This window comes from Taurulus bubalis, assembly GCF_910589615.1.
Source record: "Taurulus bubalis genome assembly, chromosome: 21".
In the NCBI taxonomy this organism is placed as follows: domain Eukaryota; kingdom Metazoa; phylum Chordata; class Actinopteri; order Perciformes; family Cottidae; genus Taurulus; species Taurulus bubalis.
In genome coordinates, this window is record NC_136609.1 from 2,690,522 (window position 1) to 2,713,167 (window position 22,646).

Sequence of the window (22,646 nt, forward strand, 5' to 3'; positions counted from 1 at the left end):
TCCTCCACTACATTTATTTCACAGCTGGAGCTACTTTCTTACCATTTTAGGAAGCTTTTCTTTCTACACGATAAGGTTCTGCACGATACGAGGTTTAAACCAGTTAGCTTAGCTCAGCACAAAGACTGGAAACGGGTGGAAACAGCTAGCATGGCTCTGCCGAAGTTAACGAGAGACTTTGTGAGTGATATCAATCATCTCCCTTAACTCTCAGCAAGAAAGGGAGAACACATTTCCGAAATGTCAAACCACCCCGGTGAGATTTAAACAAGTGATGACATTTATGAACAACGTATTGATAACAATAATTTGTCTTGCAGGCATCCAAAGTGCTGAGCAACATGAAAGGTCTGCAGGGAGGAACTCTGTTTCTGGCTCACGGCACAGCGGACGGTACATAAACGTTGTGTCCTTTTTTAAATGAAACGATGCAGAGCTTTTTAAACTTGTTGGACGAGAGCCACAGCTTTTGTATCCAGCAGATGAAGCACTTTATTTATTTAGCGTTCGTTTTGTCCACAGCTAACGTTCACTTTCAGCACTCGGCAGAGCTCATCAAACACTTGATAAAGATCGGAGCCAACTACACGATGCAGGTGAGTAAACAACAAGTCGTGTCCAGTAATGAAAAGTCTGGAACAGGGAATTGTGTTGCAAACTTTCTTTTGCAGCATTGAAACAAACTCCAGAGGAAAAAAGACGTGTATTTTTAAAGACGATGCTGATGATTTTCATATCTTTTCTTTACTCAGATCTACCCGGACGAGGGACACTTCCTGTCAACGCGCAGCCGGATTCAGCTGACTCACTCCCTGATTGGTTATTTTAGAGGATGCCTGCTCGCCGCATCATCATCACCGGTCGACCAACACCAACGGGACGACGAGTGAGAGGCGACATGCTTATTGTGTGTGTGTGTGTGTGTGTGTGTGTGTGTGTTTTATACCTGTAGCGCAACATGTGATGGACAGAACAAGCTTCTCCTCTACATATCAGATGTAGTTTCTCAGATGTAGTAAATGTTGCATCTCTCTCACTGGCGGAGCAGAGAAAATGTTCAATTTTTTGTTTTTAAGAGTCTAGAAAGTGTGGGGGATGTTTGCAGTAGGAGGAGATTAAATGTGTCTTTTGGAAGCCAACTCTCTCTGAAGCGTAACAGGCACAGTCTCCACAAAACCTTTCCTAGTGTTATGTAAATGTGTTTTTAGAAGCTTATTATATTGATTATGTATCGAGCTCTTTCTCTAAACATTGATCGAGAGAGAGAGAGAGAGAGAGAGAGAGAGAGAGACTAAAACTGGAACCAGTGTGTTAAGTGTTGTGTGTTTATGTGTCGGCAGCGTCGCTGTTTCACTAATGTGGTGAAGTCATTAAGCTTTTAATTAGACCGCATTAGTGCTAAACAGATGTACTTATTTATTACAGTATTACATGAGATTTATTTATTTGTTTATATTTTTTAAAGATTTAGCTTACAGGGGCGATAAGTGAAATGTTTGTTGTCCCAGAGCACAAAAATGTCACTTTCTATCTGCAGTAGCTTCATGAGATTGTTGAGTAAACTGCGGCAGTTTCAGGTTGTTTGTTTTTAACGTGATAAACAATGTAACCTTGTTTTTAACGTGATAAACAACGTAACCTTGTCACAATACAATGTAACCTTGTTTTTAACGTGATAAACAACGTAACCTTATTTTTAACGTGATAAACAACGTAGCCTTGTTTTTAACGTGATAAACAACGTAACATTTTCACAATACAATGTAACCTTGTTTTTAGCGTGATAAACAACGTAACCTTGTTTTTAATGTGATAAACAACGTAACCTTGTTTTTAACGTGATAAACAACGTAACCTTGTTTTTTAACGTGATAAACAACGTAACCTTGTTTTTAATGTGATAAACAACGTAACCTTGTTTTTAACGTGATAAACAACGTAACCTTGTTTTTAACGTGATAAACAACGTAACCTTGTTTTTTAACGTGATAAACAACGTAACCTTGTTTTTAACGTGATGAACAACGTAGCCTTGTTTTTAACGTGATAAACAACGTAACCTTGTTTTTAACGTGATAAACAACGTAACCTTGTTTTTAACGTGATAAACAACGTAGCCTTGTTTTTAACGTGATAAACAACGTAACCTTGTTTTTAACGTGATAAACAACGTAACCTTGTTTTTAATGTGATAAACAACGTAACCTTGTTTTTAACGTGATAAACAACGTAACCTTGTTTTTTAACGTGATAAACAACGTAACCTTGTTTTTAATGTGATAAACAACGTAACCTTGTTTTTAACGTGATAAACAACGTAACCTTGTTTTTAACGTGATAAACAACGTAACCTTGTTTTTTAACGTGATAAACAACGTAACCTTGTTTTTAACGTGATGAACAACGTAGCCTTGTTTTTAACGTGATAAACAACGTAACCTTGTTTTTAACGTGATAAACAACGTAACCTTGTTTTTAACGTGATAAACAACGTAGCCTTGTTTTTAACGTGATAAACAACGTAACCTTGTTTTTAACGTGATAAACAACGTAACCTTGTTTTTAACGTGATAAACAACGTAGCCTTGTTTTTAACGTGATAAACAACGTAACCTTGTCACAATCCAATGTAACCTTGTTTTTAACGTGATGAACAACGTAACCTTGTTTTTAACGTGATAAACAATGTAACCTTTTCTCAATACAGTGTAGCCTTGTCACAAAGAGTCTGCGTTGAGCTCCGGCTGTAATGTAGCCGCGTCTCGTGCACATGCTCATGTTTTAGTAGTTGCAAGGTCATATTTTATACTTTCTACTTGTTGCCAACATGGTTTATTAAAACCTCTTAATGCTCCTTTTTAAATCTCCCGGCTTACAAAACGTACCAATTTTATATTTTTTGTTCTGTAAACTTGTGTCTTTAATTTGTTAATTAAATTGCGTTCTGGATGAATTATAGATCACGTGTTGTTTCTCTCGTGCACATCCCTCAAACCGCCATCGACACACGAGGAGGAAAAGCATCTGTTAATCTCAAATTGTCAATTGTGGGGGGCACCGTCGCATTGGCTATTGGTTGCCATGCCAACGTTTTTGGTAGCCTTGGATACAGCCGCTCTCTGGCTGGTGACGCAACATCCTCAAACATCCATCCTCGAATACGTTTTTATTTAGTTTTTTTGGCTGTTTTTAAAATGAAAGAACAATGAATGAGTCTTGTTTTGTGGATGTGTTTGTGTCTCACAGAGGTGGAGGAAGTACTCAAGATCCTTTACTGTAGTAAAAGTAGAAATACCTCAATCTAAAAATACTCCGTGACAAGTATATCCACTCATAAACTTCTCCACCTCCACATCTTCTTTCTTGTCATGAAGCGTTTCCTCTTTGGCCCTTTTCTTGGTAAACCTGTCTTTGTGGTCATTATGTGTCTCTCTATGATCATTTTGTGTGTCTTTGTGGTCATTTTGTGGTCATTGTGTGTGTCTTTGTGGTCATGTTGTGGTCATTGTGTGGTCATTGTGTGTGTCTTTGTGGTCATTTTGTGGTCATTGTGTGTGTCTTTGTGGTCATTGTGTGTCTCTTTGTGGTCATTTGGTGTCTTTAAGTGGTCATCTGTGTCTTTTTATTGTCATTTTGTGAGTCTTTGTGGTCATTTTGTGTTGTTTTGTTGTAATTGTGTCTCTTTGTTGTTGTTGTTGTTGTTGTTGGGTTTCTTTGCATTTCTGTTAGTCATACGTCTCTTTGTGATCATTTGAGTCTCTTTGAGTGACATTCTGTTGGTGAAGGTGTGTGTGTGTGTGTGTGTGTGTGTGTGTGTGTGTGTGTGTGTGTGTGTCCTGACACTTCTGCACTGATGCAGGTGCCCTCTGCTCTGCCTCTTTTAAACATGTGTCCGGACCCTGGTCGTGGTCATACGAACGCCTCGACATCCTTCTTTTTAAATCCTTACACAGAAGGAAATGTCATGAAATAGGAGACTAAAAACATTTATCTTTCCCTCCGTCCTCCTTACCCTTTATAAACCCCCTGTCCACGCTGCTTAAATTCAGCCTTAATTACATCAAAGCAATTACAGCCAATATGAAGGCCTCGTCCTCCGAGGAAGGAACAAGTCCAGCAGCAAACTCCAGATACTGCGAGTTAAGGAAATAAGTCTGTCTCTGGTGGACCTGCACAGAAAATCTATACAGAAGGATGCTCTGTAGCAAAAGAGAATTAAATGAGTATTTAACAGTAATTACTCAGCACTACACACATAGATTCTAACTGCTTATTTAACTGGAAGTACGCAGAAAAACAGCAAGAAAATACATAAATAAAATCATTGATTTAGCCAGGGTTGTCCTTTTAGTGCATGTGTGTGAATAGTGTGCATGGGAGCAACCTCCCTTCCTCCCTTGTCCTCTTTCCTGAGCTCTTGAGCTTTCTCAGTAAAGCAACACTGCCATCTGGTGGTGAAACACCCGCAGCTCACCGAACAAGGAGGAAAACCACACTGTCTTTACTCCACAAATTGAAGTCCTGCGTTCAAAACTCCCCAAAAATAAAGGTAAGTTTAAATGGTACATGTGCAGGTTTTCACTGGATGTTAAGGGTCTGAATGAAATGCTCTTGAGTTCCTGTATGCACACAGAAACTACTCAAAATATCATGAGTCTCTTTTACGTTTATATGCATATAGGTATATTATATATATTGTATTGCTTTCATTTTATTGTGTAGTTTGAAAACATGAGGGAAATCCACTTTAATGTGAACATCCAGATGTTTGGTAGCACTTTATAATAAGTACAAACTATTTAGCATTAGTAAAGCATGAATAAACATTGAATGTGTCATTTATAAAGCATTATTCCAACATGAACACTCATTAGTAACTCATTAGTATGCAATGCATAAACAGTTATGGAGGAGGGGGAGTTATCTGAGGCCAGAGAGAAGGATTAGGAGGAAGTGGGCATGGCGTGATGGCCGGGCGTAACAATGGACTCAGTTGAAGAGGATGAAGAGGGGGAGGAGTATTAGAAAGTATATCATTTATAAGTAGCGCTGTTTTAAAGAAAGGGTAAAGTTGGCTGCGTTGACGTCTTTGGGCACCACGGAAGCCTCCCTCCTGATGCACCATCATATCTTAAGGAGCTTAAACCGCTTGCAAGATCCTCTGACTGATTAATCACTGTACATGTTTATGTTTATCCACACTTTACATATTTCATACATAACTTGCATTTTTGCACACGCTTTATACCCACTGCAGAGGGCGGAGGCGAAAGAGGAGGAGCCAATGACAGGCGAAGCACCTGGGCTGAGACACCACTTCCTGTTGATCCCTTTCAGAGTAAAAGCAGCACTTTAATTTAAGAGAGAGAGAAATTAGATCAGATTAGATTAGATATTTCGTTATTATTCCGTTCAAAATAGTTATGTTTATTCTGTCGAATATATATATATATCTATCTATCTAGATAGATAGATATATCTATAGATATATATATAGAGAGATTTCCCCACTGCGGGACTAATAATGTAATATCTAATCTAATCTGATCTCATTTCTCTCTTAAATTACAGTGATGCTTTTACTCTGAAAGGGCCCAACAGGAAGCGGTGTCTCAACCCAGGACAAAGCTGCAGCTGTTATTGGCTCCTCCTCTTCCGCCTCCGCCCTCTGCAGCGGGTATAAAGGGGTCTGCGTCGCACGCAGCCAGAACTTCATTCACAGAGATCTCATTATAGGTGCCTGTGAGAGCCTGCAAGTTTGACTTCCCCTTCCTTACAGGACAATCAGAACAGCAAAAATGGTGAGTATTGTTATTATGATTATGATTGTGCGCCTGAAAGGAGAGCAACACGTGCGGTGTTATTAATGTATATCTACAGTGTGACACAGGAAACTTGTACTCGTAGTTTTCCTATTGTGTCTGCGTAGTTTCCCTCCAAAAACCTAGAACCTTCAACTTTGCGCCTTTGGTTTCAATTCGATGGGCCTCGACCCGCTAGTGGAACGACATTTGGCAATTTATCCAACACTCTAAAAACATTGACCGTTTCTCAATATGCGTTCTTCTCTATATTTGTGATCTCGTGGAACGTCATCAGTAGCGGCCCAAGTACGGGCCCAACTCAAAGTCCACTTGCTAAGCACGGTGAAAATGCCCGGATGTGATTTGATCCGCCCAGTTTACCCGCGATGCATCGGAGAAGACTGGTGCGCACTTTAGACAGCCGTTATCCCAGAATGCATTTCGCACCAGCAAACGGGGAACAATGGTGGATTAGAGAACTCGTAACTGAAAGTTGACGTTCTCTGAATACTACTGTTGTTACGTCACAAAATGTAATTTTAGAATTTTCTCAGGCGATAACTTAGTTGTTTAATCATCAAATCCGTGGTCGGTTTCTCAAGAATCAGCCTACTTAAAAAGATACGCCGACGGTTTGAGGTCCTGCTCGAGGGACCGTGAGCCCCGCCGACACCGGGCGGTCAGCGCTCTGCTGCCCGCCGAGAGCAGCCTGATCTCGGCGGGGCTTTTTTTTTAAATGATCCGATGGCTCCGATTTCTCCGTAGCGGTTAAACTCTATATATATATATATATATATATATTAAAAAAAATTTACACACAATAGAAACCAGAGCCATATTTTGTTTGACTGTAAAAAATACTTTACTGTGAAGAGTAAAAAAAAATTCCTGACAACAGCTGAGGTGGTGACGTCATCACGTCACCTGCTGTTCCAATTGAAGAAAGACTGTCCTGTCCTTCAGAGTACACAAGGCTGTGACAGCTGGTGGCAATTATATTTGGTAGGGCCATCTAATCAATTCCCCTCTGAAAGAGTCCTGCACTTGACTGATTTCAAATGTATTGATAAATTCCCAAAACCAACTTAAGAGCTGTGTACAAAGCCACAATAATTATGTTGGTTTACTCCTCGTTTGCATTAATAGCACACACGGAGCCAACACTCACGCCAATTTCCTTCAAACATACACAGTTATTACAACTTTAACTAACCTTGGACACTTTTTTAATACAAATTAGTAATGGTATTAGCATATTTTCTGTAGCTTTTGACATACAATGAGACTTCCTTTTTATAACAAGCCGCCTTCAAAATAAAAGCACCTCAACGCATGCAAACAGCATTGATTGACAAACAGTTTCTAAAGCAGAACAAAAATTGGGTTACTTGCATATCGTATAATAAACGACAGCATGCCTTCCAACAGCTCGTTTTGTGTCGTCTTTGACCTGCCGCACCGGCGATGTTAACTTAGCTTGATATGCTAGCTTAGTAGCTTGACGGAGTTACCCATGTGTTCTGGTCTTATGTTTTCTTACTTTTTCCGACAAGTGCTTCATGTCCCTTACACTCTGAAGCAGGCAAGGGTTAACTGTCTCCTGTAGAAACCCACTCAACCCGTCGGAAGTCAACAACTACAGACCTGTCACTCTCCTTGCCTTTCTTTCCAAAACTCTGGAGCGAGTTTTGACCGTTCTGCTGCCTTTGACACAGTGAACCACCGTGTTATTTCCTCCCTCCAGGACCTGGGTATCTCATGCTCTGTGCTCTCCCTCCTCTCCTACCTCAACGACCGCACTTACCGGTTAACTTGGAGAGGATCTGTGTCTGAGCCTTGTCCTCTCACTACTGGGGTCGACTGGTCTTTTACCTCCTGAAACTCGCCCACACTACTCCGCTCCCTTCACTGGTTACCGGTGGCCGCCCGCATCCGCTTCAAACATTGGTACAGCGAACAGATTGGGCCCTATCGACATCCAGTACATGGTAAAACCTCACACCCCAGCTCGTTCACTCGGCTTCTGCCAATCGGCTTGTAGCTCCGTCCCCGGAGCTAAACACTCAAAGCCACGACTGTTTGCTGTCCTGGCTCCTCAATGGTGGCATGAGCTCCCTATTGACATCCGGACAGCAGAAAGTCGCTACGTCTTGTTCCGAGTTTGTACTCATGGTTGAATGCACTTATTGTAAGTCGCTTTGGATAAAAGCGTCAGCTAAATGTAATGTTAATTACCTCCACTTGCTTATTTAGCTCAGTGTCACGTCCACTCACGCACTGTGATGGAAATGTGATGCGTTCTGCAGAAAATGAGTATCTTAAATGCTTTACATGTATATTTAAAATCTCTTTTGTTCCTCCGCAGCGCGAGTGTATCTCTATCCATGTCGGCCAGGCTGGAGTCCAGATGGGCAACACCTGCTGGGAGCTGTACTGCCTGGAGCACGGCATCCAGCCCGACGGCCAGATGCCCAGCGAGAAGCCCAAAGAAGGCTACAATGATTCCTTCACCACCTTCTTCAGCGAGACCGGCAACGGGAAATACGTCCCCAGGGCCATCTTCGTCGACCTGGAGCCCACTGTCATCGGTGAGGAGGCGTGACTTGTTTGTTCAAGACTTTCAGAGTTGAAGCGTTCGAGAGGATGAAGCTATACAGATAGCAATAACTAGTGAGTCAGTCATTTATTTTTAGACCAAAGTTCATTTCAAGTTGGCAAATCAGCAGTCAAGTTCTATTTTGGCCACGCCCACTTCAGTTAGAATCAGCCAATCGGATCTCAAAGCTCATTTTTCACTACCGAGTCTTACAACACTCGGATAAAGTGTTTGAATACATGACTCTGTATCTTCGACTGCTAAAAGTCCACGCAACTTTATTTATCTGTTAGACAAGACACTTTACATTAAAGAAAAGGCTAATTAATCTATGTGGAATTGGTAATGCATGCATTACTACAATATTATAACTAATGAGGCTGTAATAAAGCATAACTAATCTATATATAACTAAAATCTTTGAAGAGATCAGCTCTTAACAAATATTGGCAAATGCATATTAAACAATTGACATGTTTTGTTTAGTTTACATGCATGTTATACATATTTAATTATTTCATAGGTTTCTGCTTTTGGTCATATTTTCTATTTGTCTTGTAAAGTCATGGTTCCTCTAGAGTTGTTCAAAATTCAGTATAAACCATAAATGTCAAGCGCATTTGAATTTAAAGCCTCAAACCTCCCTCTTCTCTCCTCTCCAGATGAGGTTCGCACCGGTACGTACCGGCAGCTTTTCCACCCCGAGCAGCTGATCTCGGGAAAGGAGGACGCCGCCAACAACTACGCCCGCGGTCACTACACCGTCGGAAAGGAGCACATCGACAATGTACTCGACAGGATCCGCAAACTGGTACGAAAAAGGGCCCAAATGATGATTTTAAGTCTTTATTGAAGCGTCACAGCTGTATAGTCTTTACGTCTGTTTTGAAATATTCGTAAATGTTAATATCTACCGTTTCTCATCCAGTCGGACCAGTGCACGGGACTCCAAGGGTTCCTCATCTTTCACTCCTTCGGCGGAGGAACCGGCTCTGGCTTCACCTCCCTCCTGATGGAGCGCCTCTCAGTAGACTTTGGCAAGAAGTCCAAGCTGGAGTTTGCCATCTATCCGGCGCCTCAGGTGTCCACGGCCGTGGTGGAGCCCTACAACTCCATCCTGACCACCCACACCACCCTGGAGCACTCCGACTGCGCCTTCATGGTGGACAACGAGGCCATCTACGACATCTGCTGCAAGAACCTGGACATCGAGCGCCCGTCTTACACCAACTTGAATCGCCTCATCAGCCAGGTCGTCTCCTCCATCACCGCCTCTCTGCGCTTCGATGGCGCCCTGAACGTGGACCTGACTGAGTTCCAGACCAACCTGGTGCCCTACCCTCGTATCCACTTCCCCCTGGCCACCTACGCCCCGGTTATCTCGGCAGAGAGGGCCTACCACGAGCAGATCACCGTGGCCGAGATCACCAACGCCTGCTTCGAGCCCGCCAACCAGATGGTGAAGTGCGACCCTCGCCACGGTAAATACATGGCCTGCTGTCTGCTGTACCGCGGAGACGTGGTGCCCAAAGACGTCAACTCCGCCATCGCCACCATCAAGTCAAAGCGCAGCATCCAGTTCGTGGACTGGTGCCCCACCGGCTTCAAGGTGGGCATCAACTACCAGCCCCCCACCGTGGTGCCCGGCGGAGACCTGGCCAAGGTGCAGAGGGCCGTGTGCATGCTGAGCAACACCACCGCCATCGCAGAGGCCTGGGCCCGACTCGACCACAAGTTCGACCTGATGTACGCCAAGCGGGCCTTCGTCCACTGGTACGTCGGGGAGGGGATGGAGGAGGGGGAGTTCTCTGAGGCCAGAGAGGACATGGCCGCCCTGGAGAAGGATTACGAGGAGGTGGGCATGGACTCGGTTGAAGATGATGAAGAGGGCGAGGAGTATTAGAAAGTATATCATTTATAAGTAGTGCCGTTTTAAATAAAGGGTAAAGTTCTCGATCATTCTAACCAGTTTACGATTTTAATAATGTTACTGCTGAGCAGCGATTTGTCTGAGCTCAATCCCATGGTGTTAAAAAATGACTCTCCGGTGGGAGAGACTGCCTTTACATCCTTTTCTAAATATAGCTGTTAAGACCAACTTCTTGACTCCAAGATTAACATCTGTATGGATTTATTTTGATTTTCTTTATCACCTTGTTGTCTGCTAATGAGTGTTCAATAAACTGAACAAAACCCAAATATGTATTTTTACGATGATGTAAAGAGAGAAAATGAATAAATCTCAACGGAACTAAGATCTTTCTGTCACGACTGTTTCTTCGCGTTGGAACTTCCACAGTAACAAAATCATAACAGTTTTCATGCATTCATTGTTCCATTGCAGGATAGCTTTTCACCTCATCAAAGGTTATATTTGAACTTTATGTCTTCAAATTGAGTTACAGTACGATCATTAAATCTGGAAATGCACACGTTTAACTTCAATTTAGACGAGAAATCTGGATGTTCACATTAAAGTGAAACTATTTTTGTAAGTGGATTTCCCTCGTTTGCAAACTACACAAAAAGAAAGCAATACAATCAACATGCATATAACCGTTCTACAGCTCTTATGACCATGATATGAATACCAGACCCTATTGTCCTTGATCTCTAACAAATCTGCAACTCCTTGCCTTTAAAAATAAAATACCAATTGTTTAGACTTATTTTCAGCATAAATGCGAGCAAGATTCCCCAAAAATGGCTCCTTGATTGCTCCCAGAGTTTCTTATTTGTATTGTTCGGTCCCTTCTCATCATCCCACATTAATACTGTACACATCTTTAGAAAGATTACGACCCAAATCTGCAATAATAATCACCATAAACACAAGCATTGATGTTAGGAAGCATATTCAGTCCAAAACCCGTGTTTTTCGGTTCAGAAATTGAAAAATGATGACCTTGACAAACTGCATATGTAAATGACCGGCTACTTCCGCATCTCCCGTGTGACGCGCTTTCAGAAGAGTCCGAGGACCAATGAGATCGCAGGATCTCGGAATGCCCAAAAAAGCAACAAAAAACAATTCTGTTCTCGCTTTGCAATTTTTCAGACACTTATACTGGTCAGAAAATGATCTAGATTGATTTATTAGACTCCCACAGTCTCGTAGGTTACAGGGATGTGTCTTTACAATCCACCGTTGTAAGGGGGACTTATGAATGATTTAGTGAAACGTTCTAAGCGCTTAGTCATTTTAAGGAGTTTACAAACCCTTCTCACAAGGGTTACGCAATTTAAATGAATTCAATCGGAACTGTGGATGAGGAGATAGCACAGTTTTAGTTTAGAAAAAAACACAATTCTCATTTCCGGGAGACAGAAAAAAGAGCTGCAGGCTTATATTATAATAAGGCTGAATTTAAGCAGCGTGGACACGGGATTTATAAAGGTCAAGGAGGACGGAGGGAAATGTTTTGTGTTTGGGCCACCATACAGCTTGAGCTTCTGTGCAGATGGCTATGCTACACCAGGACGGTTTGCTAAGCTAGCTGCTGGATGAAGTCGTGCTAACGCCGTATTTTACTAACCATGCTTGCTTTTTAAATCGACGGGGACCGATCCAGCATGGACAGATACGAGAGTAAGGGACACGAGGCACTTGAGAATACCAGAACACATGGATAACTCCGTCAAGCTACTAAGCTAGCATATGAAGCTAAGTCAACATAGCTACCCACAGACGCCGGACTCTGGTGAAGAGGCAGCTCAAAGGCACGACACGAGCTGTTGGAAGGCATGCTGTCGGTTATTATGTGATATGTAAGTTACCCAATTTGTGTTCTGGCTTTAGAAACTGTTTGTCAATCAATATTGTGGTTTTTGTTCCATGTGTTTTACCTGCGTTAAGATGGGATGCTTTTATTTTGAAGGCGACGCAACGTTTATAACGCAACGTTATAAAGGAAGTCTCATTGTATGTCAAAAGCTACGGAAAATATGGTCATTTTTTAATACAAATTATAAACTGTTACGGTATTAGCACTCTACAGAAGAGACACAGGGTTAGTTAAAGTTGTAATAACTGTATGTTTTAAGGAAATTGGCGTGAGTGTTGGCTCTCTCTCTCTCTCTCTCTCTCTCTCTCTCTCTCTCTCTCTCTCTCTCTCTCTCTCTCTGTGTGTGTGTGTGTGTGTGTGTGTGTGTGTGTGTGTGTGTGCGCGCGCTATTAATGCAAACGAGGAGTAAGCAAACATAATTATCGTTTTTGTGCCTTTTGTGGAATTTATCAATACATTTGAAATCATCAGTGAAGTGCAGGAGATATATATATATATGATCAGTATAATATACTGATAATATAATATATAAATATAATATAAATCATTACATGTAATGATAGTGACAATGACAATAATACATGTAGTGTATTTGTGAAAAACATTATAAAATAGATATAACTTTGATTCTGTTTAGGCCAGCAGACAAGGATTAGCAGGCCCTGACGGCCCGCCACTGATTATAATATCCTGAATTATATTAATAAGATGTACTTATGTCAAAGTGTTGGAATAAATGTTAAATATTTAACTGCAAAGTAATCCGAGATGCCTTTTTTTTCATTGAATCAGACGGGGATGTTTGCTGAACTTGATTAGATGGCTCTACCAAAAATAATTGCCACCAGCCGCCACTGAATTACAGCCAATATGAAGGCCTCGTCCTCAGAGGAAGGAACAAGTCCAGCAGCAAACTCCAGATACTGTGAGTTAAGGAAATAAGTCTGTCTCTGGTGGACCTGCACAGAAAATCTATACAGAAGGATGCTCTGTAGCAAAAGAGAATTAAATGAGTATTTAACAGTAATTACTCAGCACTACACAAATAGATTTGAACTGCTTATTTAACTGAAAAAAGGCACGGAAATTACAAAAGAGCACTGATTTAGGTATGGTTGTCCATTTAGTGCCTTGGCGCAACCTCAGTGCCTTCATTCCTCCCTTGTCCTCTTACCTGAGCGCTTGAGATTTCTCAGTAAAGCAACACTGCCATCTGGTGGTAAAACACCCACAGCTCCCCAACAAGTAGGAAACTCACATCGTTATTCCACAAGTTGAAGTACTGCATTCAAAACTTCCCTAAAGTAAGAGTTAAAGTGGTACATGTGCAGGTTTTCACTGGGCCCGAATGAAAAGTTCCTGTATGCAAACTTGTCAAAATCTTAAGTTATATGCATCTGGATTGTATGCTTGCATTTTGTGTAGTTTGAAAACAAGGTAAATCCATTTAGAAAATAAAGTGTTTCACTTTAATGTGAACATCCAGATGCTTCTCTTCTAAATGGAGGTTAAACATGTGCATTTCCAGGTTTAATGATCATACTGTGAACTCAATTTGAAGACAAAGCTCAAATGTAACCTTTGATGAGGTGAAAAGCTATCCTGCAATGAAACAAGTCTACGAATGCATGAAAAAGGTTTGATTGTTACTGTGGAGGTTCCAAAGAAACAGTCGTGACAGAAAGATCTTAGTTCCGTTTTATTCATTTATCAAGCCGGTTCCAGCCTCACAATTAAGATTTGCTCATTTTCTATCTTTACATCATTGTAAAAATAAATATTTGGGTTTTGTGCAGTTTATTGAACACTCATTAGCAGACAACAAGCAACAGGGTGATAAAGAAAAATAATCAAAATAAATCCATACAGATGTTAATCTTTGAGTCAAGAAGTTGGTTTTAACAGCTTTATTTAGAAAAGGATGTAAAGGCACAGTCTCTCCCACCGGAGAGTCATTTTTTTTAAACCGAACACCATGGGATTGAGCTCAGACACATTGCTGCGCAGCAGTAACATTAGTGTTTAGAGGTCTACATACAAGTCGTTGAACAGCACATTGACACTCTGCATGCTTCTGGAGGAGATTTAAAAATCATAAACTGGTTAGATTGAGCGAGAACTTTACCCTTTCTTTAAAACGGCGCTACTTATAAATGATATACTTTCTAATATTCCTCCCCCTCTTCATCCTCTTCAAATGAGTCCATGCCCACCTCCTCGTAATCCTTCTCCAGGGCGGCCATGTCCTCTCTGGCCTCAGAGAACTCCCCCTCCTCCATCCCCTCCCCGACGTACCAGTGGACGAAGGCCCGCTTGGCGTACATCAGGTCGAACTTGTGGTCGAGTCGGGCCCAGGCCTCGGCGATGGCGGTGGTGTTGCTCAGCATGCACACGGCCCTCTGCACCTTGGCCAGGTCTCCGCCGGGCACCACGGTGGGGGGCTGGTAGTTGATGCCCACCTTGAAGCCGGTGGGGCACCAGTCCACGAACTGGATGCTGCGCTTGGTCTTGATGTTGCTGATGGCGGAGTTGACGTCTTTGGGCACCACGTCTCCGCGGTACAGCAGACAGCAGGCCATGTATTTACCGTGGCGAGGGTCGCACTTCACCATCTGGTTGGCGGGCTCGAAGCAGGCGTTGGTGATCTCGGCCACGGTGATCTGCTCGTGGTAGGCCCTCTCTGCCGAGATAACCGGGGCGTAGGTGGCCAGGGGGAAGTGGATACGAGGGTAGGGCACCAGGTTGGTCTGGAACTCAGTCAGGTCCACGTTCAGGGCGCCGTCGAAGCGCAGAGAGGCGGTGATGGAGGAGACGATTTGGCTGATGAGGCGATTCAAGTTGGTGTAAGACGGGCGCTCGATGTCCAGGTTTCTGCGGCAGATGTCGTAGATGGCCTCGTTGTCCACCATGAAGGCGCAGTCGGAGTGCTCCAGCGTGGTGTGGGTGGTCAGGATGGAGTTGTAGGGCTCCACCACGGCCGTGGACACCTGAGGCGCCGGATAGATGGCAAACTCCAGCTTGGACTTCTTGCCAAAGTCTACTGAGAGGCGCTCCATCAGGAGGGAGGTGAAGCCAGAGCCGGTTCCTCCGCCGAAGGAGTGAAAGATGAGGAACCCTTGGAGTCCCGTGCACTGGTCCGACTGGACGAGAAACGGTAGATATTAACATTTACGAATATTTCAAAACAGACGTAAAGACTATACAGCTGTGACGCTTCAATAAAGACTTAAAATCATCATTTGGGCCCTTTTTCGTACCAGTTTGCGGATCCTGTCGAGTACATTGTCGATGTGCTCCTTTCCGACGGTGTAGTGACCGCGGGCGTAGTTGTTGGCGGCGTCCTCCTTTCCCGAGATCAGCTGCTCGGGGTGGAAAAGCTGCCGGTACGTACCGGTGCGAACCTCATCTGGAGAGGAGAGAAGAGGGAGGTTTGAGTTGAGGCTTTAAGTTAAAATGTGCTTGACCTTTATAGTCGATACTAAAGTAAATCTGAGGCAATCTGCTGGATCCGGAGTGGATCTCTTCAAAGACTATTATGTTATATATGGATTTGTTATGCTTTAGTATAGTTTCATTAGTCTTATATTTCAGTAATTTATTCTGGCTTGCATTAACAATTCCACATACATTAAAGAAAAGGCTAATTAAGCTAAGTGTGTTGGTCCGACAGGGATAAATAAAGCTGAGTGGACTTTTAGGAGTCCAAGATACAGAGGCATGTATTCAAACACTTTATCCGAGTGACTCTTTATTTATAAAGTAAGACCACTGAGAGCCTCTGTGATCTGATTGGCTGATTCAAACTGAAGTGGGCGTGGTCAAAAGCAAACTTGACTGCTGATTTGCCAACTTGAAATGAACTTTGGTCTAAAAATAAATGACTGACTCACTAGTTATTGCTATCTGTATAGCTTCATCCTCTTGAACGCTTCAACTCTGAAAGTCTTGAACAAACAAGTCACGCCTCCTCACCGATGACAGTGGGCTCCAGGTCGACGAAGATGGCTCTGGGGACGTATTTCCCGTTGCCGGTCTCGCTGAAGAAGGTGGTGAAGGAATCATCATAGCCTCCTTTGGGCTTCTCGCTGGGCATCTGGCCGTCGGGCTGGATGCCGTGCTCCAGGCAGTACAGCTCCCAGCAGGTGTTGCCCATCTGGACTCCAGCCTGGCCGACATGGATAGAGATACACTCGCGCTGCGGAGGAACAAAAGATTTTAATTATACATGTAAAGCATTTAAGATACTTAATGATTACCTTGCAGCTGTGTGAAGTGTCAAAATGTATTCATGCAAACCAAATCCCATTGGAATTTACACATATTTAAGTGAAGCAATTCTGCTGGGTAACTTGGTGGAAATAAAAATGATTTCTGTGGATGCAACTTTACAGAAACGCGTCACATTTCCGTGAGTGGGCGCGACACCGAGCTAAATAAGCAAGTGGAGGCAACTAACATGTTCTTGTCAGAGTGTCCGCAGCATCCAAAGTGCTTCCACACCCTCTTGAAGCATTTCTAGTTGCTTGTAAATGCTGTGGGTGGAGCAACGGCTGCACGCCGACTGAAACAAGTTCGGTCTCATCTGCTGGAGAGATTTGGCCCGAGGAGCTAAAGATGAATCATCACTCGTGAGTTTAGTTAACTGACCCGTGAGAAGGAGTGGAAAGCGATGCAAGTGTAGTAGAGAGACCAGCGTGTAAAAATAAATCCAGTATATTACGTCACCAACACTCCACTCCGTATAGTGATAAATGGGGCGGCAGCAGCAGCTGACCTCTGACCTCATTTAGAGGAAACTAAAGAGCCAGTGAAATATGTTGTTGAAATTCCTGTGGAAGGCGGCAGCAGAGCTTCAAACATCATGATAATATTAGAATTGTGTGACCTACTTTTCACATTACAACAAGCCTGTGTTCGATGAATTTAGTGAGCTACATGTGCTATAAAGGAGTGGTTGTAATAATAAATCAATGTAATCATATCCATCTTAGATCATACATGGAGATATGACTTATTTCCTCAACTGATACTGTTTAATGAATTACCATGTCATACATCATGTTAGAGATATGAAAGGCAGTTGCTGTGATAGAGTATTCTGGCGTTGACAGTCACCTGAATGACTCAGCAGTAGCTTATCTAGGAACTTGTTGCCTTAAAGGGTTGAGCAGGCTTCTGCCTCAAATGACGTGACCCTTCACCCTAAACTGCGACAACACACCGTTTTTCAGCTTCATTGTGGGCTTTTGTTTTGAAGCCTCCCCTCCCCCTGGAGCAGCTCGTGATGAGGCCAGAGGAAGGGCCCCCGTGGGAGCTGCCAGCTATGGCGATGGCAGCTATTTTAAGTACACGGTCCCGTCTGCCCCACTGACCCGACGTGCTTCCACTGCATGATAAAATGACGCAGACTGCGCAACACCCCCCCCCTCAAAAAAAAAACACGCTTATTCTGCTTTTTCTTGCCTTTTTTCGTCGTGTGAACTAAAAAACTGCGACAGACAGGATGTGAGCAATGTGGGCGTGGCCGTGTCGCAACATGCCACATTGTAGCGCGCTCACTACGCTACACTCTAGCAATGGCGGCGGAGCGAGTGACTCCACTTCCTGCATCTTGTCCTGGAACTACGTCACAGCTGACGGGGCCTAAACACAGAGGAGCTTTTGTGTCCCCCTCAACATTAAGTCATGTTTACTGACATGTATTCATGTTTGCTCGTCGACGCGCAAACGGCCCCAACAGGAAGTGTCAGACCCCCCCAAAAAAAGTTGGAGAACCAGCTTCTCCCACTAAGCCGCCTCCACGTTGCGCAGTTTGCTGATTAAACTTGTGAAGAGGAAGGGCAGCTCCGGCTGAAGATTTAATCTTAATCACCCGTTAAAAAAAAAGTTGATCCACGTCACGTGACCGCCCTCATGTTTAACATGAAGAACAGGCCTCGCTTGGTTTTATTTTAATTCACGGCTCTGCGTCTGACGGGTGCTTTCACGGCAGCTTTCGGGCCCGACGCTGCAGGAATGCAGCAGCAGCTTATCGGCCCGATGGCGTACAGCAGAAATAGACCCGTAAAAACACACAGGCGGCCTCTGGGAGCCACATCAGCATTCCCAAAACTGGGCAAACCAGCACGCCCTGCTGGAGGGGCACGCGCATATGGAAACGGTTAACCTTTCCAGAGCTGGAAACCACATGCCCGTTAAGCCACTTTACGCTCAATCCCCTTATGGACAGCGAAGTTATAGCATTTTTAAAAGTTATGTTTTGAAAGTGTTGGATATATTGCCAAATGTCGTTCCAGCAGCGGTTCGAGGCCCATCGAGTTGAAACCAAAGGCGCAAAGCTGAAGTTTCTGGTAGGTTTTTGGAGGGAAACTACGCAGATGCAACAGGAAATCTACGATTACAAGTTTCCTGTGTCACACTGCAGATATACATTAATAACACCGCACGTGTTGCTCTCCTTTCAGGCGCACAATCATAAAAATAATAACAATACTCACCATTTTTGTTGTTCTGATTGTCCTTTAAGGAAGGGGAATTGAAAATAGCAGACTCTCACAGGCACCTATAATGAGATCTCTGTGAATGAAGTCCTGTCTGCGTGTGACGCAGACCCCTTTATACCCGCTGCAGAGGGCGGAGGCGGAAGAGGAGGAGCCAATAACAGCTGCAGCTTTGTCCTGGCTGAGACACCGCTTCCTGTTGGGCCCTTTCAGAGTAAAAGCAGCACTGTAATTTAAGAAAGAGAGAAATGTAGTACTTTTTACTTACTTTTAAAAGCATTTACTTGACAACTGGAGATACTTTTCGGATTAAGATTTAAGTAAAAAAAAACAGTTTATGAAAATAAAGGACATGTTGCATCATTACATATATTTTACTTCAGTAAAAGTAGTGACACCAAAGTATAGATGTCCTGATGTCCTGCAATGTAAATGCTTCTTAATTAAATATTTGCATCAAATGTGAAGTAGAATATGTCTCTCTTAAATGTAGAAAGGTACTTGAGTAATTGTACGTGTATTTCCGCTCTGGTCAACACTAGCTTTAATTAAGCTACAACAACAATACAGTACAATAATACAATAATAAACACGTTTGATACTTCATGTTATTTGTGTTGCAGATACCCCCAATATGCATATATTTGTTTACTTGTAATAGAGTACCTCTACATGATGTATTGCTACTTTTACTTGTGTAAAATGTGTAAATACTTCTTCCAAATGTATATCAAAAGACATAATGTGAGAGTGTACATTTATAACAATGCATTAACCTGGGGGCCACGGAGCGTCGAAGACGCTGGAAAAGAAGACTAGAGCGACCCAAAAGACTGTTGCATTATGGGAAATGTAGGAATGAAGGGATTGCAAATTACTGGAGTACAAATGTAATAGATTTATTAATGAAATCAATTAAATCAAAAGTGGGGAAATACTCATAAACCAAACAGAAGAAAAAAGAAAAAAATGTAACGTGTTTGTTTAGATATCTGAAAGAATACAGACTCGGTAAAATATTTTGTTGGACTCCATCTAAAAAATATTTAAATTGAGAAACTATCTAATTGTAATTCACCTGAAACGGTAATGCAGGTTTCAGCCACTAGATGGAGTCCTTATCATTATGATGTTGTGCAGGTTAACTCTTCCTCAAACATTCTTCAGTTTACACCATGATGAGGAGGAAATATATCAGAGTCTTTTATTGGGTCAATTTTATTGCAATCTAGAAGGAAATTAAAAAAGAAAAAACAGAAACACACTGAGGATTATGCATGTCACAAGCAATAGTCAAGGGCATAAAGACTACGATAAATACATTAACCTGAAAAAATACACAAAACAAATCCAGCCAGATCCTGTAAGTGGAAGATTATGACCAACACCAATATAGAGCCAAATGTATGTCAGTATATTAAAGCGTTTACTCAATTATATCTTATACATTCCTCATTTTAGCGAGCTGCAGTCTCTTATACGTTTGTTCTATCTATCTCTCCAGCTGCAGACAAGGTTTTGTTTACACTGTGAGTCATTATATCCTAATTGTGTTGTTTGATTTTTGATTTCACACATTGATTTCTCCAATTAAAGTGCAATAATGTGTTAAAAATGTGTTTTCATTATTAATACAGCAGCATTATCAGTGCGATTAAACAGCTGCACTATGAGGCTTTTCAGCATTTATGTTTTCACCTCTCAAATGTTCTATATTTACTGCGTGAGCGCCGCCTGTCCATCACTCTTTACAGGAATGCAGAGCTGATCCAGGAGCCTTCAGAGGCCCGAGCTCATCGCACCAGGCCTTCGCCCCTCAATGTGAGCGTCCTCATAATCCTCAAACAAACCCCTGAGTCCTCCAGAGCCCATCTAGCCTCATCCCCTCTTCAAATACTCCCCATAGCATCTTTTTAGGGGGGGTGGAGATAGTTTGCGATAGTCGGATAATGGAGATCTTTTTCAAGTGTTGTGTTTCGCCTCCTCCCATCGGAGCGCCACAGATTACTTTTCTTTTACATCTTCCTCAGCGGTGAAGCTGTTTCTTTCTCCTCCCTCCTCCTGACACTTTGGCAGCTTTTTTTTTTTGACCTATTCTTGAATGCGACGAGGACACTTTGTGCTAAAAAAAGGTCTCCAACTTAAGTTATTTAGTAAAGCTGTGCATTTGTAGAACAAGCAAAGACACACACGTTCATACTGATTACATATATTTAACATTAGCAACAGTGCTTTATAATTCATTTTGCATGAATCAAATGAGGTCACATTATACTTTTAATTTAATTTGTTTGCAGGAACCTTTCCATCCAACCAAAGGAAATAACACAGCAGTATAAATGTATAAGATAGATAGGAATTTAATTCTCTCCTTAATTTATCTTCCCAACACTTAATCATTTAATATTTCTCATATTCTCAGGAGGTTTTCAACCTTCTTCCATTCTTCTTAATGTACAAACCATAATTCACTTTGCTTGAGGGCGTCAGCCAAACATGTAAACATGAATGTATATGTAAATATAAATGTGTGTTCTCACTATTTATGTGTGAGAACACACATGTATACATTAGAGAGGAATCTCATTTATTTTGTGCAGCATTGTTTGACCTGACAGAGCAAATAAAACCACTGCAGCAACAACATGAATCTTCACATTAAATTGAAGGTTATTTAAATGTTGCAGCACAAACCGGAAGAGGGCGCTGTGCCTTTCAGAGTAAACTGAAGCAGACAGAATTCCTGTGATGAAGAAGTGAAAAGTTCTGTCCAGAAATAACCAAACCTCTGGTGTCAGATGGAAGCACTTCTCTCCAGCATGGTCATTACACAATATATTAGTTATATTGTGTATAGAATTGTCAATGCAGCTTGTTTACGACTATGTTTTTGGACGGAAACAACCCAATGAAAGTGACGTGTGTGAAGCCTGATCACACACTGATGTTTGATGATGCAGCTCACGGGTTCCTGCCGTTGTTCTCATGCATACAGATATAAAATGAGATGTGTCCGTCTCCCCGAGTCCCTGAACCTGCAGGAAGGGAAAGCTCTGCTCAAACAGCAACCTGGACAGACACAAACATGATGTGCACACATCCTCCTCCAGATTAATCAATATCCAAGTACAGTTTGATCAGAAGTGGTGTTGTGGTGCATTACGGCTCAAATGAATACAGCAAGAGGAGAGAAACCAAAGTACATTTAAAATATGTGAGATAGAAATGTATATATTCTACAATGAGAAGATGCAGCGCTTAAAGTCTAAATGTGTGCAAAGAAAAACCTTGAGATTTGCACAAATGTGCAGCGTCATATTATATTTGCATATTTTTTATTACTTTAACGTGTTTTCATCCAGCAACAAGTTGATGCTTTGCCATTAAATGTCATTTAGCTGGAGACATTTTGTGATTTTTCAGTTAAACGTCTCCACTTTGCTTTCGGGAACAGATATCTTCAAGATGCTCGGCCTCAGCTGTTTGGAGCCGATCGTCTTCTTCCCGAAAACTGTAAACACTAAAGTCAGATTACGTGTACAAAACATCTCCAGACAAACTTAATTTGGCATTCCCAGTAGAAAAGATGCGTATTCCTCTCATAATGTGATGCTACAAATCCCTTCTTCACAGGTATAACTCATCTCTGGGACGTTTGCGGTTCCTCGGGGATCCTCTGTGTGCATTACATCCTTCGTCTCAGGGCGTAAATAATCCAATGCATTGATTCAAGTGTTCAGGCGACTATTAGCCGTTAGCAGAGAATGCTAATTTCACTGAGACTCCCTGAAGGATTTCCCCTCAGAAATAAGGAAATCTAATCCTTCCAATTAGTGTCTGTTGTTTCCACGACAGGAAGATTTAGAGAAAGAGTTTCTAAGTGGACCCTTCATCCTGACTAAATCTGTTTTCAGACTCATTTCCTAAACACACCAAGCTCTTACAGAGAGTCAAGTCGTTT

At 42.3% G+C, this 22,646-nt stretch overlaps 3 protein-coding genes across 3 annotated transcripts in view; 2 read left to right on the plus strand and 1 right to left on the minus strand.

Annotated features, from left to right (window-relative positions):
* The window catches only part of LOC306753102 (inactive dipeptidyl peptidase 10-like), a gene marked incomplete at both ends in the record, with an annotated part of 61,825 nt that extends 60,935 nt beyond the window's left edge, over window positions 1-890 (plus strand). The window contains 3 exons of the mRNA XM_079236939.1: window positions 321-393; window positions 523-596; window positions 753-890. Coding sequence (XP_079093065.1) covers window positions 321-393; window positions 523-596; window positions 753-890 — 285 coding nt within the window. The remainder of the gene's footprint in view (window positions 1-320; window positions 394-522; window positions 597-752) is intronic.
* Window positions 891-7,990: 7,100 nt separating this feature from the next.
* On the plus strand, window positions 7,991-10,657 carry LOC306752799 (tubulin alpha-1C chain-like). Its single transcript, XM_079236605.1, has 3 exons — window positions 7,991-8,392; window positions 9,063-9,211; window positions 9,329-10,657. Exons 1-3 carry the CDS (start codon window positions 8,029-8,031, stop codon window positions 10,301-10,303), a joined length of 1,488 nt encoding a protein of 495 aa, XP_079092731.1. The 5' UTR covers window positions 7,991-8,028; the 3' UTR covers window positions 10,304-10,657.
* Window positions 10,658-13,871: 3,214 nt separating this feature from the next.
* Window positions 13,872-18,764, minus strand: LOC306752848 (tubulin alpha-1C chain-like). Its single transcript, XM_079236665.1, has 4 exons — window positions 18,683-18,764; window positions 16,158-16,380; window positions 15,443-15,591; window positions 13,872-15,325 (listed from the first exon to the last, which is right to left on the minus strand). Exons 1-4 carry the CDS (start codon window positions 18,683-18,685, stop codon window positions 14,351-14,353), a joined length of 1,350 nt encoding a protein of 449 aa, XP_079092791.1. The 5' UTR covers window positions 18,686-18,764; the 3' UTR covers window positions 13,872-14,350.
* Between the last annotated feature and the right edge of the window lie 3,882 nt (window positions 18,765-22,646).

Bases quoted from the DNA above. Each gene is read 5' to 3' on its own strand.
- LOC306752799 (XM_079236605.1), top strand. From the start codon at position 8,029: ATGTTAATTACCTCCACTTGCTTATTTAGCTCAGTGTCACGTCCACTC. The intron at 8,393-9,062 runs GTGAGGAGGCGT...TCTCCTCTCCAG, and splicing joins CCTGGAGCCCACTGTCATCG to ATGAGGTTCGCACCGGTACG. The intron at 9,212-9,328 runs GTACGAAAAAGG...TTTCTCATCCAG, and splicing joins TCGACAGGATCCGCAAACTG to TCGGACCAGTGCACGGGACT.
- LOC306752848 (XM_079236665.1), bottom strand. The intron at 15,592-16,157 runs GTGAGGAGGCGT...TCTCCTCTCCAG, and splicing joins CCTGGAGCCCACTGTCATCG to ATGAGGTTCGCACCGGTACG. The intron at 15,326-15,442 runs GTACGAAAAAGG...TTTCTCGTCCAG, and splicing joins TCGACAGGATCCGCAAACTG to TCGGACCAGTGCACGGGACT.